The sequence below is a fragment of the Pinus tabuliformis genome, chromosome 7 (assembly GCF_031772625.1).
Source record: "Pinus tabuliformis cultivar Carrire ecotype Pingquan chromosome 7, CPIR1, whole genome shotgun sequence".
Lineage (NCBI taxonomy): Eukaryota > Viridiplantae > Streptophyta > Pinopsida > Pinales > Pinaceae > Pinus > Pinus tabuliformis.
Window position 1 is genome coordinate 1660604577 of NC_142293.1, and position 14488 is coordinate 1660619064.

General features: G+C 37.2%; 2 protein-coding genes and 1 long non-coding RNA gene across 3 annotated transcripts; 2 read left to right on the forward strand and 1 right to left on the reverse strand.

Moving 5' to 3' along the window:
- The first annotated feature begins 433 nt into the window (after positions 1-433).
- Positions 434-4790, forward strand: LOC149254829 (F-box protein At5g46170-like). Its single transcript, XM_089460234.1, has 2 exons — positions 434-789; positions 4146-4790. The coding sequence occupies exon 2, from the start codon at positions 4157-4159 to the stop codon at positions 4685-4687; it is 531 nt and encodes a 176-aa protein (XP_089316360.1). The 5' UTR covers positions 434-789; positions 4146-4156; the 3' UTR covers positions 4688-4790.
- A 7393-nt stretch (positions 4791-12183) lies between these two features.
- Positions 12184-12820, reverse strand: LOC149254830 (uncharacterized). The gene is made up of 2 exons (XR_016266318.1): positions 12718-12820; positions 12184-12606 (listed from the first exon to the last, which is right to left on the reverse strand). It is a non-coding gene; the product is annotated as an uncharacterized LOC149254830 (long non-coding RNA).
- Positions 12821-13018: 198 nt separating this feature from the next.
- Positions 13019-13761, forward strand: LOC149254831 (uncharacterized). The gene has a single exon (XM_089457126.1). The coding sequence runs from the start codon at positions 13367-13369 to the stop codon at positions 13598-13600; it is 234 nt and encodes a 77-aa protein (XP_089313252.1). The 5' UTR covers positions 13019-13366; the 3' UTR covers positions 13601-13761.
- The last annotated feature ends 727 nt before the right edge of the window (positions 13762-14488 follow it).

The window sequence follows — 14488 nt, forward strand, 5'->3', positions numbered from 1 at the left end:
GCGCATCCATGTAACTCCGGCGACCATACATTGCTTTTCCGGCAACGAATACGGGACCCACCAACCGCGAGCCCGGGCCCAAAACGAAAACGACCTCGCGCCAAAACGCATTCGACTCCCGTTCGAAAATACTCTGCAACCCGCCTGGACGAAGCTCTGCAACCCGCCTGGACGAATTTCTGTTCTACCGAACATTCTGCTTCCCCTCGCAGGCTGGTACCCGGGCTCCTGATACATTCCTGGTAAATCTTTTCTCCCAAGATTGAACGTGGCCCATAAACTCAGATTTAAGCTTATAAAAGTCAAATGCAAATTCATAAGATGCCTTCCAAACCCTCAGTGGGTACCATTTAGTCATGAGTTTTGCAACGTGTAGCATGCTCCAGAGGGTTCCGCGAATTACCTAAATCCAATTTAATTTTTATAATTGTTGAAGTGACTTATTTCCGTTCTACTTGTCGATGGCCCCTAAGTGTTTATGAAAGCCCCTCAACAACTGGTAAGCGTTGAGACCAATTCCAACTCGTCTGTAAGATACAATACTCTTGAGATCTTCTCCAAGCTAAACAGTTAAGGAACAAATCGATTTGATCTAGCAGAATAGCAGCCTTGTTGGGCTTGTTCTCCAAGTGAAATTTAGTCTATGGCATTTTCCCTCAAGTTCAATTTTCACACATGGAATATCGATTTATTGGGAAATTTCGTGAACTTGAATTGTTTTACATGGAAAATCAACTCGTGCAATGGCTGGCTGTAGTGTTATGTCCTCCAATCGTTTGGCGAACATAGGTGAAGCTAAGGAGTCACACAGGGGCTATAGCGAACCTTTAAACCTTTCAACCAAATTAAGTGAAGTTGTTGTAGCTAAAGAGAGTTTATTATGGCGGAATTATGCTGTAATAAATCCAGTTATGTTTATTAAGTGGCTGTAGAATTTCACAAATATATTCCAAGATGAAGAACTGTTCATTCGTGATATCTGGATTTTTTGTGTTCATATTTTATTGTTTTTGGATATTCGCTAGGTGCTTGACAGAATGCTTGAACCAATTAGACTTCTTAAATTGTGTATCCCCATTTCTGAGACATGCTTCACTGGTTTGTAAACAGTTTGATGTTAATGAAAACTAGAACGAGAACCACATAGAACAGGGGCATCATTTTCCCTCATTTAATCTTGTGGCTAAAACTTTTTTGTAGATGCAATTCATAACCTGTTTGAGCAAATATTTCTGACAACTATGTATTCATTTCTGTGTACTTCTCAGTGACAATTCATTGTCCAGGAATGAAATAGATTCTGAGTAGAATGATGGCATCCTTGATTAACTTTTGTGCCCAAGGAAGGTATAGAACTTTGTGGAGTAATTTGATATAAACATGAATTCTTTGACTCGTCATTGCCCAAACTTGGTATGAATCCTGAGTGGAACATTTTGTATTGTACATGTGCCTTCAAGACTGACACTATCAAACAAGGGTTACACTTGTTTTTCTTTTCTCTCCCTTGATTGGACCCCTGTTTCCAGTTTGAGCACACCTTCACATCCGCTCTTCATACTTGTCATGGTTTTTGCTTCTGCAGTTAATTTGTACTCTTGCTGGCTAGTTACTTAGCCCTTTTCCTGTTTCATGTTTTCTGCTTTTGATAGAATAGCATTAGGAGATTCCTTCGCACTCCCACTCTCTTGTGCTTACTCTGGATGTACTTTTGAGTACCAATGACCTAATTTTCTGGTCATTCGTTGGACATTGATAAAATTATCATATTTATCTTGTTATAAACTAGACAGACTATTTGCAGATGAAACTCCATGGCATCCATACCAAGCTCCTTAAATTTAAAGCTGTTGTCAGATTCATATCGTTGCATAACTGAGGATTGGGCACCCAACCTCTCTTTTAAACTAAGTCACCTCATTCGTGTTCATATTCAAATTCAACAACAATGAAAACCAGAAAAAACATCACCACTGCAGAAAAATATGATAAAATTTGTCATTAAGGTTCACCCTGCTTTAATCTTGTGAAATGTCTACTTGTCATCTCTGTCCAGGAGGTTATACAATTTTTGCGAGTACTGGCATAACCTGGACCTTGGCTTATAACATTCTGTGGCCAAATCTGGCATATAACAAGTTCAGATTACATTCCTTAGGTCACGTACTGACAAATTTGCAAAACAAGGTCCAATCCTCAAATGGCAAATATAATCACAAGACCTTAAAACTCACCAAACTTCGATCCTTTTCAATAAAAATAGGTTAACCTCGTGACTATGCTTTTAATAGCCATGAATATTATCATCGAGTAGAAACTCATGCTGTCCAGACAGACAAGCAAGTGCACAATAAACCAAGTGCAGAGTCCAGACAGACATTGTACCTATATAAGGCAGCAGGTGGAGATGCAGATCAAGTCCAGGTGAGGCAAATTATCAGAAGATTCATGGCTCCTCCTGGGTTCTACCTTAATGGTCCCCGTCTAGCTATCAAGGAGGGAAACAGGGCTTATGGTAACTACATTCAGATCACATGCCCACACCCCTGGAGTTCTACCTCACATTATCCAAATCATTATCTACACAGCACAATGGAACTAGTTATGCATAAACCAATTCAGAGTTCAAAATTTGCTCTCATTACCTTAAGGGTAAGGCACAGCCCCAAATGCACGGTCAAACGTGTTTCTATGACCTACCCCACTGGCCAACACATTAGAATATCTAGAGAGCAAAGGAGATATCCAGAGAGCAGGCAGCTGCCAGAGATCTTGAAAGATATTATTTTATATTTACAGCCGTGAGATATGGCAACTACTTGCCATGCAGTAACTTCTGTACTTGCCACTCAGATTTCCCGAATGGAAAGTACAACCTTCAGGTACTCTTGCGCTAATCTTCTATCTATGATACAATCTGGCGATGTTGTAGCACACGTTACTGATATACCTCTTCATCGTGGCTTTCACTGGTTCCATTGACCTTCTGTTTGTAACCATATTTCTCCCTTAGTGACACACCAGGTGATGTCCAGAGAATGAAAACCAATGGAGAGGAGGTTTGAATTCTCTGATCTGGAGGTATGCCTGTTTTGAGTTGGTGCCCAAGTTATCAGTATATGAGTTAGTGTTCTAGATTTTTATTTATTTATTTTTATTATATGCATATTTCTTCAATCCAGTAGCATTTCCAGCATATATATTTATTTAGAGTTTATGTTAGAATTATGAACAAGATTACTATGAAGTGTCCTGGCAATGCCTGTGTAACTACTATGACTATGACATCGAGATAGAGACATTCAATGTCAGTATCCTCCTCTTCTGATTTTTAGTTTCTAAAATTACTGAGGTATGCTTCAAAGCTACACTGAACCTGAGAAGAAAGGACAGGTGTTGAAGTATACTCTCTAATGGTTTCCTTTATGGTCTGTCCTGTTTATTCTATAATGCTGTAAATTTTTTTAGCACATGATCATGGCTTTTAAGACATAATTAACCTATAAGTATAAGAGCAAAAGTTAGGAAGACTGTTCAAAAATATATTTTATCACGGGGTGTGGAACCTGGTATAAGTATTCTTAAACTTAAGTTACCAGGCTTCAAATATCCAGTGTGCTATAGAAGGAGAGATTACAGTAACAAAGGTCTTGGATCCTGTATAATCAATTATTAATTGGAACACATTGGGGAATTGATTATATAGATTCTTTTATAGGCACACATAAACTACACTGGAGAACTGAAAGTGATACTTGATCAAAAACAGTGAAAAATGTCAGCTGCTTATGTAATTGTAATTGTTTTGGACTTCATCTGAGCATAACAAAGTGGAACAAACTGATTAAAGTTGTATAACAGTTTTTTCTTTGCAACAGATTTTGCATGTTATTATGTTTCTTTCAGCAATGTATTGATTATACCAAGATGAAGCATTTGAAAGTCTATAATACTGTTTTGTGCATGGGTAGGAAATATTGAAGGGGAGATAGGGAATTATGCTGTAAATGTGTTTATATCTGGTGGGGTCTTCAGTGTAAATTCTACAAACTACAAAAAATTGCATTTCAAGTGGTGTTCAATATTCATAGTATGAACTGTTGCTCATATGTTTAGTCAATATTCGTGTTCCCTCATTTGTATAGGGATTTGAAGAATGAGGAAGTGGGAATTGATCAATGAGTTGGAGGTTGAGGCTTCAGAGGATGAAGACACTGGGAACATTCCTGAATCATTTTACACCAATGGGGGCCTGAAACTGAGAGTGGTTTGGACCATCAGCTCCCTTATTGCAGCCTCTGCAAGGCATTATCTTCTTCAAAATATCATATCTGAGCATCCCACCTTGGAAAATCTTATTCTTACTGATTCAGATCAGCAAGGAGTTCTATGCATGAACAGAAGTCAATTGCAAGAATTTCGTGATAAACCTCTTGCAGCCTCTGCTTCATCTAACAGAACCCAAGTTCCTGCACTAAACATGAAGCTTTGGTATGCCCCATGTCTGGAGCTCCCATGTGGAATGGTGTTGAAGGGTGCGACACTGGTCTCAATTCGCCCTTGTGAGTACCCAATATGCAAGGAAACTGATGGATTTTTGGCTGGAGCTTTTGAAGGACCATTCAAGACTGCAGCTAGCCTGCTTTCAAAGCGGAGGACATATCTTCTGGAAATGAATTCATTCTAGGCCTCTGAAGTTTGAACATAGGCAGTTAGCTCAACTGTTACAGGATTCTCTATGATTTATCCCTAGTTTCTATACATTCAAGAAGTCTGTGAATGGAATATCAGTTGATATCAGAGTAATTTGATCCCGCCTTTGAATTTGGTGCTTCCATAAATTGTCCAAATGGGTAAAAGTTGGGCAACCATTCTGATTATCAATGAGCTGGAGTGGGGATGCTGTTACCACTTTCCCTTGCTCGACAATTTGTCCAGATCCACTACAATCTTTTCAAAAGTTCATCAGAGTACTTTTCAGCCCTGCATTTCCTCTTCGTGTCACTGATATGCCAGTGTAAGAATTCTTGATGACCATTTGATTTGTTGTGAGGATGACAAGAGTCAGGAAATTGTTATTTGTATAGAGACCACCATTTCTAATTTCTGATAAGTTTTATCACATGAAGGCTATGTACAAGTTGGGTTGAAAAATTCCAACATCTCTCATTGCCATGCAAGGATAAAATTATACAGGACAAGTGAAAGAATATGTCCTCAGCAAGCATAGCCATAGTTTACCTTTAATGTTTTGGAGTATTTGAGGACTACTGTTCACTGAGAATCCCTATTTCAATAAGTACCTTCTCTTCATCTCAAAAAGGACTTGTAAATTTCAATAAAAATCTGTAGTTGTAAAGCATAATAAAAAGCTGTCCACTGATTTCAGGTTGTGGGAGCTAAGTTGCTGCTATTCAGCGGTGCCAAGCAATAAATAAATACAAAATACTAACTACAAATTGATAAAACAAATTTGTAGATATCTCTTGTCCAGCTTGTTATTTTTGTTAGCAGTTTCAATAAAGTTGATCACGTGGAGATCTGTTGCTCTACTTCTCTGTTTCGTATGGGTTTTCTCAACGTTTTACAACAGCACAAACAAATTACAAATATTGATGCGGTACTTAATAGAGTGAGAGCTCTCCTTTGCCATCATGACTCAAACTCAAATCAGATACATCCATATTCATAGCTCCCTTTATGAGCTTATTGTATTTGCACCGAGTATAAATGACTATTCTCAATATAAGGTACTGGTCTTGACATCTTCTCAGACAAGGTCCCAAAAGGGCTTATCTGGGCTCAGATTATGTCCTGGTCTTAACTGAGAAAACTAGCTCTGCTGATTTAAAAGTCCCAAACTTATCTTCCTTTCTCTTGAGGGGAATAACGAAAACCATTATGATGATTGTGAGAGGAGGTCTGCTTCATTTAGCCATGAAGGGCTTTTACGTTCTCCAAGGGTGGGCATCTTGGTCTTGATATCTTCTCAGACAAGGTCCCAAAAGGGGTTATCTGTGCTCAGATTATGTCCTGGTCTTAACTGAGAAAACCAGCTCTGCTCATTTAAGGTCCCAAACTTATCTTCCTTTCTCTTGAGAGGAACAATGAAAACCATTATGATCATTGTGAGAGGAGGTCTGCTCCATTTAGCCATGAAGGGCTTTTAGCTCTCCAAGGGTGGGCAAGTGATCACATTTGGATACAAATCCAAATCTCTGTAATTTATATTTAAGTAATTTTATTATTACAAATACGAAAAGGATATATTTTTAATCTCTCTTTCCAGTTATTGAGGTTTAAGACAAAGGTATCAAATCTAACTTTGTGCTTATGCGCATTCTTAACATGGTTGTGATTATGTTGCTTTGGTAGGTAGACATGATTCGGATATGGTTTACAATGGCTGTTTTGGTAGGTACATATGATTGGGTTCTTGGTCAGTATTGGCTATGAATGAGTGAATATGGGATTGGCTATGAAGTTTCTCCATGCTGTCATCATTCTTAAAGAGAATCAGAATTATGCTTTCATCATTGATGGTTCTATGTTTGTGTCTGTGAGAGAGTTCTTGAACCTCAATATCCAAGTGGGAAAAAAATTAATATATGAGTAACATTGTGTCCATAATGTTTTCTAAAGAGCACGCTTTCATCATTCTTACACAATGATGATTTATGTTTTCATCATAGATGGTTCTATGTTCGTGTCTGTGAGAATATTTATTATCCAAAAGATAGAGAACCCATCACTTGACACTCTAATGAAAAGCAAAGCCTATTACTTGTCACTGTAAATTGGTTCTTGCACGATTGAGTTGATCTTTGGTTGTGTTCTTACCAAGTGTGGTAAGTTACATTCTGAGTGGATCCTAAGTATGATATCATTGAAAACATGAATTCCAGTAAAATATATTTAAGGGTATATATACCAGTGTTGTTAAAAGCGCGATTAAATCGCGATTTAATGAAAAAATCGCGATTTTTTCAGCTTGCCGATCAAATTGCGATTTTTATACGAAAAAATCGCCTACTTTTTTTTTTGCCGATTTTTACTGAAAAAATCGCGCTTTTTTCAAAAAATCGCGATTTTTTCGAAAAAAGCGCGATTTTTAACGAAAAAATCGTGGGGGCTCAGGACAGCATAGTTTTATAACTTTTTTTGGGTTTTTTCATGCAATGTTTTTTGAAAGAAACAAATAATTTTTGAGTGGGGTAGCTTAATGATCAAGTCTAGGCCCTAGTATGGATATGCTATTCATGGTAATGTTAAATTCTTAAAGTAAAAGTGACATTCTCCTTAATCTTCATTTTCATCCTTTTACTTAAATTTTTAACATTACCATGAAATGACTCAGGATGTTTGAGAGTGGTTCCAGCCTCATTGGATTTCATATGGAGAAAGTAGAATTTTAGATTTCATTTAAAATCCAGCAGACTTATCAGTTTTTCAGGATTTCAGGATTGGGAGATTGTAATGTTTCCAGGTGACACCACCTGCCCGGGCTACCCCTGCCACCAGTAGAGGACGTGGTCTACCTCCTATAGCTCCTACTTCTAGTTCTTCAACGTCTAGATCACATCAGACTCCACTGCCATTTCCACCTGCACGGGCACCAGCATCTACATCTAGAGGGAAAGGGAAAGCTGTGGCATTTTCTCGCAAGAGGGGCAGAGGAAATCAATAGGATTAGACTTTCATTTTATTGTATATGACATTATGACATGATGAGATACATTATCATATTTTTTGTTGATATTTTGAGGCTGAGTTGGGACTTACTATTCAGGACATGATTCAATGTTATGTGTGATTTTAGCGCTAGAAATGATATTAAACATCTTATATATTAGTTTTTTTATCATATTTATGTGTCAATGTATTTATTTTATGTTGTAGATGGTTTAGATATTAAAAAAATTGAAAAAAAATGAAAAAAAATGAATATTTTTGTACCAAACGATTTTTTCCCGCTTTTTTCCGATTTTTTCCCGATTTTTCCGATTTTTTCCGATTCGTTCCCCGCGCCGATTTAATCCCGATCGCGCTTTTAACAACATTGATATATACCATCCAAAAAGATGTAAAACTTACAATACAATGCAATTGATATATATATATATATATATATATATATATATATATATATATATATATCACAGAGTGGGTTTATATATTTGTGTGAGAGGCACAATTTTGTTGTGAAGAAATTTGCACTTTTTGGAGTCACCATATGGCGGGGATACATTAATTAAATATCTGTTAATGCATTACATTATATCACTATATCTGTAACTCGGTTTATAAAAACCTCAACTTTAAAAACTATGTACTTTTCTTGATCCCCGTTTTAGATATTTCACTTGGTCAAATGTAAAGTGATATTCATTTTAAACTTTGAAGTTTTAAGAGAGCTTCGAACTCATTGTAACGTTTCTTTGTAAAAGACTCTGCTTTACTTACTAGTTTGGATGTGAAAGATGCATGTACATGAGGGTAACGGAATGCTGTAAAGGTTACCTAAATTGCCATTGAGCAGGTAGTGGTGTACAAGTACTTGAGCTCTGAACAGTTTAGGGTTGTTGCTAGTTTTGGGTTGTTACAAGTGGGAACATTGTTTAGTTTTGGCATGCTATTGAAGGGTTCTTGCCATATTGTGTGGATATTGAATGGAGCATTGTTCTAAATGTTTGATAACCTACTCTGTTCCATCAGGATTCTTGTAGTTGCTGTGTATATGTTAATAAGCATGGTATTTTGTTACATCTTTCTTCGTTACACTTTGATGAATATGGATGGTGATGATGTACTTCCCTGTTATGGTTTATGGCATGCTTTTTATGGTCGCACATCACCGTTGATTCTGGTGTAAAGTCAATAGTGAGTGTTTTATACCATAACAATAATAGTTTTCTGATTTGTAGGAAAGCAAGTAACCATTAGTGGTCAAATCACATGTTGGTCATATTCAAATCCATAGTAGAGGCATATGGAGCAGTTGGAACAATTCCAGGGCCTTTAGGCTGAAGCTAACAACAATAAGTGATTGCATAGTTACTTGCTACATCTAGTTATGTGAAATAAAGCTGATATTATCTCAGTGCAAATCAATTGTTTTGGATCATATAATTTGTCCAACATCACAAACAAACTGAGAAAACTACTGGTAAGAAATACAAACAAAAAGAAATAAGAAACATAACCTCTCCCTTTAACAGATTTATGTTATTACAACCAACCAATGAAAATCAAACAATATGGAAGAGGTCCAGTAAGGAAAAGCCAATAGATCAAGAAACCAGAAAAAAGTGCCGCGATTATATTACAAAAAAAGCGATTAATATAGTACAAGCGACAGGGAATATAATAAGAGCTAATACATAGCAGTCCACCTAAATGATAGGCCATAAAAGAATGCCTATGCAGAGGAGCTGCTGATCCATGCAACCACTGAGGCTTCAACATATATAAAACAGCAAAGCATACTTTCGTAGTATTCATTTTTTTCATTCACAATGAACACCAAACTGATTCAACTTATTAGAAGCCTTAGTAATATTAATCAGATCCAATATTCATGCTTTACCACACCTAAACGATATCTGCACAAGTTGTAATTTCCATATCAATCCTACCACAATACATAACTGTTGTCCCCTCGTAAATGTCTTCATCGTTTCAACATGTAATCAACTGAACCATACAAATTGCAAACCTTGCCCAGTCAATGTGTTGCTCAGGTGATACCCAGATATTTATTTATGCTATAAGGTTATTGAGAATTTTGGTCACCAAACAAGATACCCAAGACAAATGTTATAACTAGTCAACTTCATCAGTTGGAGTTTAACGACAATAAATAAAATGTAACCTAGTTAAGAAATTGCTTTATAATTGCTCTTCAAAGGCCTTCAAATGTTCTATATTGAAGGCTGCACACACATACAAGATCTGTTTATTCACATTTCATTGGCATGCCAAACTATCACCAGATACAATACACTTTCACAAATATTATAATTGCTCTTCAAAGGCCTTCAAATGTTCTATATTGAAGGCTGCACACACATACAAGATCTGTTTATTCACATTTCACTGGCATGCCAAACTATCACCAGATACAATGCACTTTCGCAAATATATGGGTGCTGGCTATGATTATAGACATACTAGAAAAATGACTATGAGCAGGTCTGACTAGCACTAGTGCTCTGTACCCCCCCATGTACTGTGGCCTCTAGATTAAAACTTAAAACAGGAAAATAAGCTTTACCTACAGAAGAAACATACAAATGAACTCCAGAAATAGACATACAAAACTCAATAAAAAATTATAAATCAAGCACTAGTAAGATTAAATATGTAATCAAAAAGACAGTAACCTTAACACATTGTTGCCTTCAGAATCAAATAACTGTGCATCAACAAAAACTAATAAAACAATGAATCTACCAATTGAAACTTGAAGGTAAAAATTAAAGCTGAACATACAGATCAACCCTTGGATCCTATGCAGCAACCTGCACAGACCTTTGCTCCACATTAATTAGAGCAGTGCACTTTTGTGCACTTTCATGCAGTGTAAATCTAATGAATAAGAAATGACTATAAAAAGGCATTGGTGAGGTGTATTAACCAGCTTCACTTTTTGAAGCCTAACTATAAAATTGTGAGTGCAATGCCTGTACTTAAAAATATAGAATAGAAACTAGAACTGGAATCTACACATTAATCATACAATTCATCCTTGAACTAAATTTGTAGTACAAAGATGACTGATATTCAGCTCTTAGACTTTTCTCCGCAAAAAACTATGAAACATTGCACTTTTGCATATATTATAATTGATCTTCAAAGGCCATCATATGTTCTATATTGAAGGCTGCACACACATACAAGATCTGTTTATTCGCATTTCATTGGCATGCCAAACTATCACCAGATACAATGCACTTTCGCAAATATATGGGTGCTGGCTATGATTATAGACATACTAGAAAAATGACTATGAGCAGGTCTGACCAGCACTAGTGCTCTGTATGCCTTGGGTTTCTTTAGAAGTTGTATGCCAATAATTTTGATAGCGACAAGGAATGATGATTGGTATTGCCATTCTGTCCATGATTTTGATATGATCCAAATTGCAGTGCCTAAGCCTAATTGCATGACAATGAAGATTTCGAGTCTAATTGCAGTAGTCAAATTGTGATTGCAACACTCTCCTTTGCCATGGTGTCTAGAATTCACTAACTATACATATATGAGTCTCAAGGAGAATTAAGTCGACCTGTGCAAGTTCAAGAGTGAAACAACTATAATTGAATGTTTCAATCTCATTCTTCAGATTGGCTCGGAGTCTTTGTCCTAATTTTGTTGAAGACTGGACATGGAAGTTTGCACATTTATCAGTGGTCTAATTACAATAACTTCTACAACAATCATTTCAATCAAGAATGGATCCCTGTGTAATGAACTAGATTCAAATCTGGCATATACTTATGACAATGATAAGATCAGTATTTCTGGTTTTTGAATTCGGTCCTTGAAAGTGAGTTCAATTTGAAGAAATAATATGGCACAAGTATGTTAAGAAATGTCAAGTTCTCATGTACAAATCATTGAAGCTTCAAATAATCATTAATGGCATGTCTGTGTAGTCCAATGTGTCGGTAAGTGAAAAGGAAGTGTTGAATGTGTGAATTGCATTAAGCTTACATCCTGATGCAGTTCATCACGGACTGGCATAATCAAGACGATAGCTATAGCTAGGGATTGTCATATACAAGCTTGAAGCATCTGTGAGTGGTAAAGTAACCAATCATCCAGAAGCATTAATTCAGTCTTCTAGCAAAGAAGAAATTTAGTAACACATTGTTCACCAGACAAAGTCTTATAATTATCTTACAACAGTAGGGTTATATGTATACTTGATAGGCATTGTTGATTCTGAGTGAAAAGACAAAGGACATAACCATAATAAGGATATCAGCAGTTGGGCCTTCATCATTTCATTATATCATTATTTTAGGATATATTCATCAAAGAATAGGTAGAGAAGGATAAGGGCAGAGAGTTTTAAAATTTAGCTCATCTCCGGCCATCGCGGATAAACAATCATATTCCATCTCAGATAATAACAAAATAACAGCCGGCTCAGTACGTGCATATTGCACCAAGTTACAATTAGTTTGAAAGCAAATTAGATTCTAAATAATCAATCATTCCAATAATCATTTACAGTGAAATTTCTGGGTCCTCCAAACTGTATTTGCCTAACCACCATATTTGTTTACTACACATAGCTTCTGAAAATGCCAGTTCTATAAACCCATATAATAGATTAGTCGGGATTCCGCAGACGGAGGCGCGATCGCCCCCAACCTGGTAACATCTCCAATTAAAACAGTCAGCGACCATCCGATCCCATGCAGGGTATTGGATCGACTATCGTAATTTCTAACACATGCGTTAGATAGAAGCTGATTGAATATGCCCTCCTCAAAAGTCAAAAAAATATCATGGATAATCAGGTTCCAGATTCACTGAACAAAGAACATTATGGGTGGACTCTATTCCTGTTTTTACAATTTTCCATGGCCCTTGGCGCTGCAAAATACCAATCAAAACATGGAAGGTTATCAGACTGTAACATATTTTTGACCCACTCACTGTATCTAAACTGTAAAGCAAAAGAGAGATCATGGTATGGTGAAATACCTAAACCAATAGCTTCCGAAGCCGTCATGATCCGCATTCTTTGGCAGGAATCAATCTCTATCCTTCTCCTTCTCTACCATGCGGGTTGCATAGTATTTTCGAACGGAGTCGAATGCGTTTTGGCGCGAGGTCGTTTTTGTTTTGGGCCCGGGCTCGCGGTTGGTGGGTCCCGTATTCGTTGCCAGAAAAGCAATGTATGGTCGCCGGAGTTACATGGATGCGCCCCATAACATGCATAGATGGACCAGCCTACATTGAACATTTAATACCCAGGCTAGTTAGCTCTTGCCGTCCTTAGTGTGGGGACTCGGGAGGAATATTTCGTGAGAAGGTTCGAGAGGCGCCCACGCGGCATCCCAAGATCTAGCGAAATCTCCTACGCGTGAGTTTTGGAAACGCGTTAAACGGTAACTACCCATCTGCCCCTTAAATCCGCACCACAGAACACCCATTATAAGGCGTTGTAGGAATCACAGCTCAACAATTCGTCTCTGATCTACCTCTGCTTGCTCGCAAGCTCAATATTCACTTATTAAAAGCACTCTAATTCGTATCGGATTGCAGTTTGCCCAGGTGCTGTCCTTAGGGTTTGGTGCAGGTTAGGGTTTTCGTTTCAAGATTGTATTGTCCAGAAAATTTGACTCTGGTAATGGCAATTCCGAAGACGACGATAACAACGGATAGGAAGTGGCTAGAAATTGCCCCTCCGCGGAGAGTATGTGCGGGAAGACGGCGGCCTTTGGAGAAAACACTGCGGCCAATCGCAGAAGAGCGCAGTCTCAATAATGGCGAGCTAATGGATGGCCTTCGCCCTACTTTTCCTGCAGTCAGTGGCTTCAAGGCGGAGGGCGATACTGAAAGATTTGCGTCCGCAGAGTGTTAAAGGTTATCTCTGCAGCTCCCTAAATCTTCTTGAAGTCTTGAAAATCTGGGAGCTGTTTGTGGGAATGGATGCGTGATCTGGATAATCCGTCTGTAACGGACTTTTTCTTCTGTAATTACCCAAATTTGTAATATATTTTTTACTCTCAGAAATATATGGATTTCTTTTCTGATATTGGCTTATGGGCCAGGCTCATTTCTGTTGACATCTAAGTGATTGCCATTATTTGGAAATTAAAGTTGGAGTGAATTATTGATTACAAAATTATTAATGCCTTCATTGTCGACCAAGTTGTTCAACGTCCATGGTGCAAATATAAAAAAATCACTCACCGTGTTTCAGGCGGAACAGAGGATTCACGCTAAATTTGTAATTGTAATGCACTTTTGGAAAGCAACCCCTGCATTTTCCAGCTTTGATCCGTTTCCATATTTTGGATTTCTTTTGGAAATCAACCCCTGCATTTTCCATCTTTGATCCGTTTTCATAATCTGGAATTTCATTAAAATCTAAATTTGAATCACTCTCGCAAATTTTGATATCGTTTTTCTGTACTAATTCCGAGCTCTGAGGTACTTTCCCTGTGCATCTTTTGCCTTAATATTTGTGCTATAATCAAAATAGGTGTAGTCTTCGGAGAATGCTTTTTTTGAAAGTTATGGAAATTTTTGTTATTTTTTGAAAAAGAATTGTTAGCGAATTTTGTAAATACAAGTAAAAGCAGTTAAATTTCATAATTTTAAGGTGCCTTAACAGTTTTGATGGTGCTACATCTATTTTCACTATCAAAAATATGATTCAAACAGTGTCATTTTTTGAAAAATTTTTAATTGAATTCCTGCCACTTTTAATTATCCAGTCAAATCTTCTACTATGTTTACAAAATTT

What these genes read in the sequence shown, in the direction of transcription:
- LOC149254831 (XM_089457126.1), top strand. Translation starts at nt 13,367, where the DNA reads ATGGCAATTCCGAAGACGACGATAACAACGGATAGGAAGTGGCTAGAA.
- LOC149254829 (XM_089460234.1), top strand. Translation starts at nt 4,157, where the DNA reads ATGAGGAAGTGGGAATTGATCAATGAGTTGGAGGTTGAGGCTTCAGAG.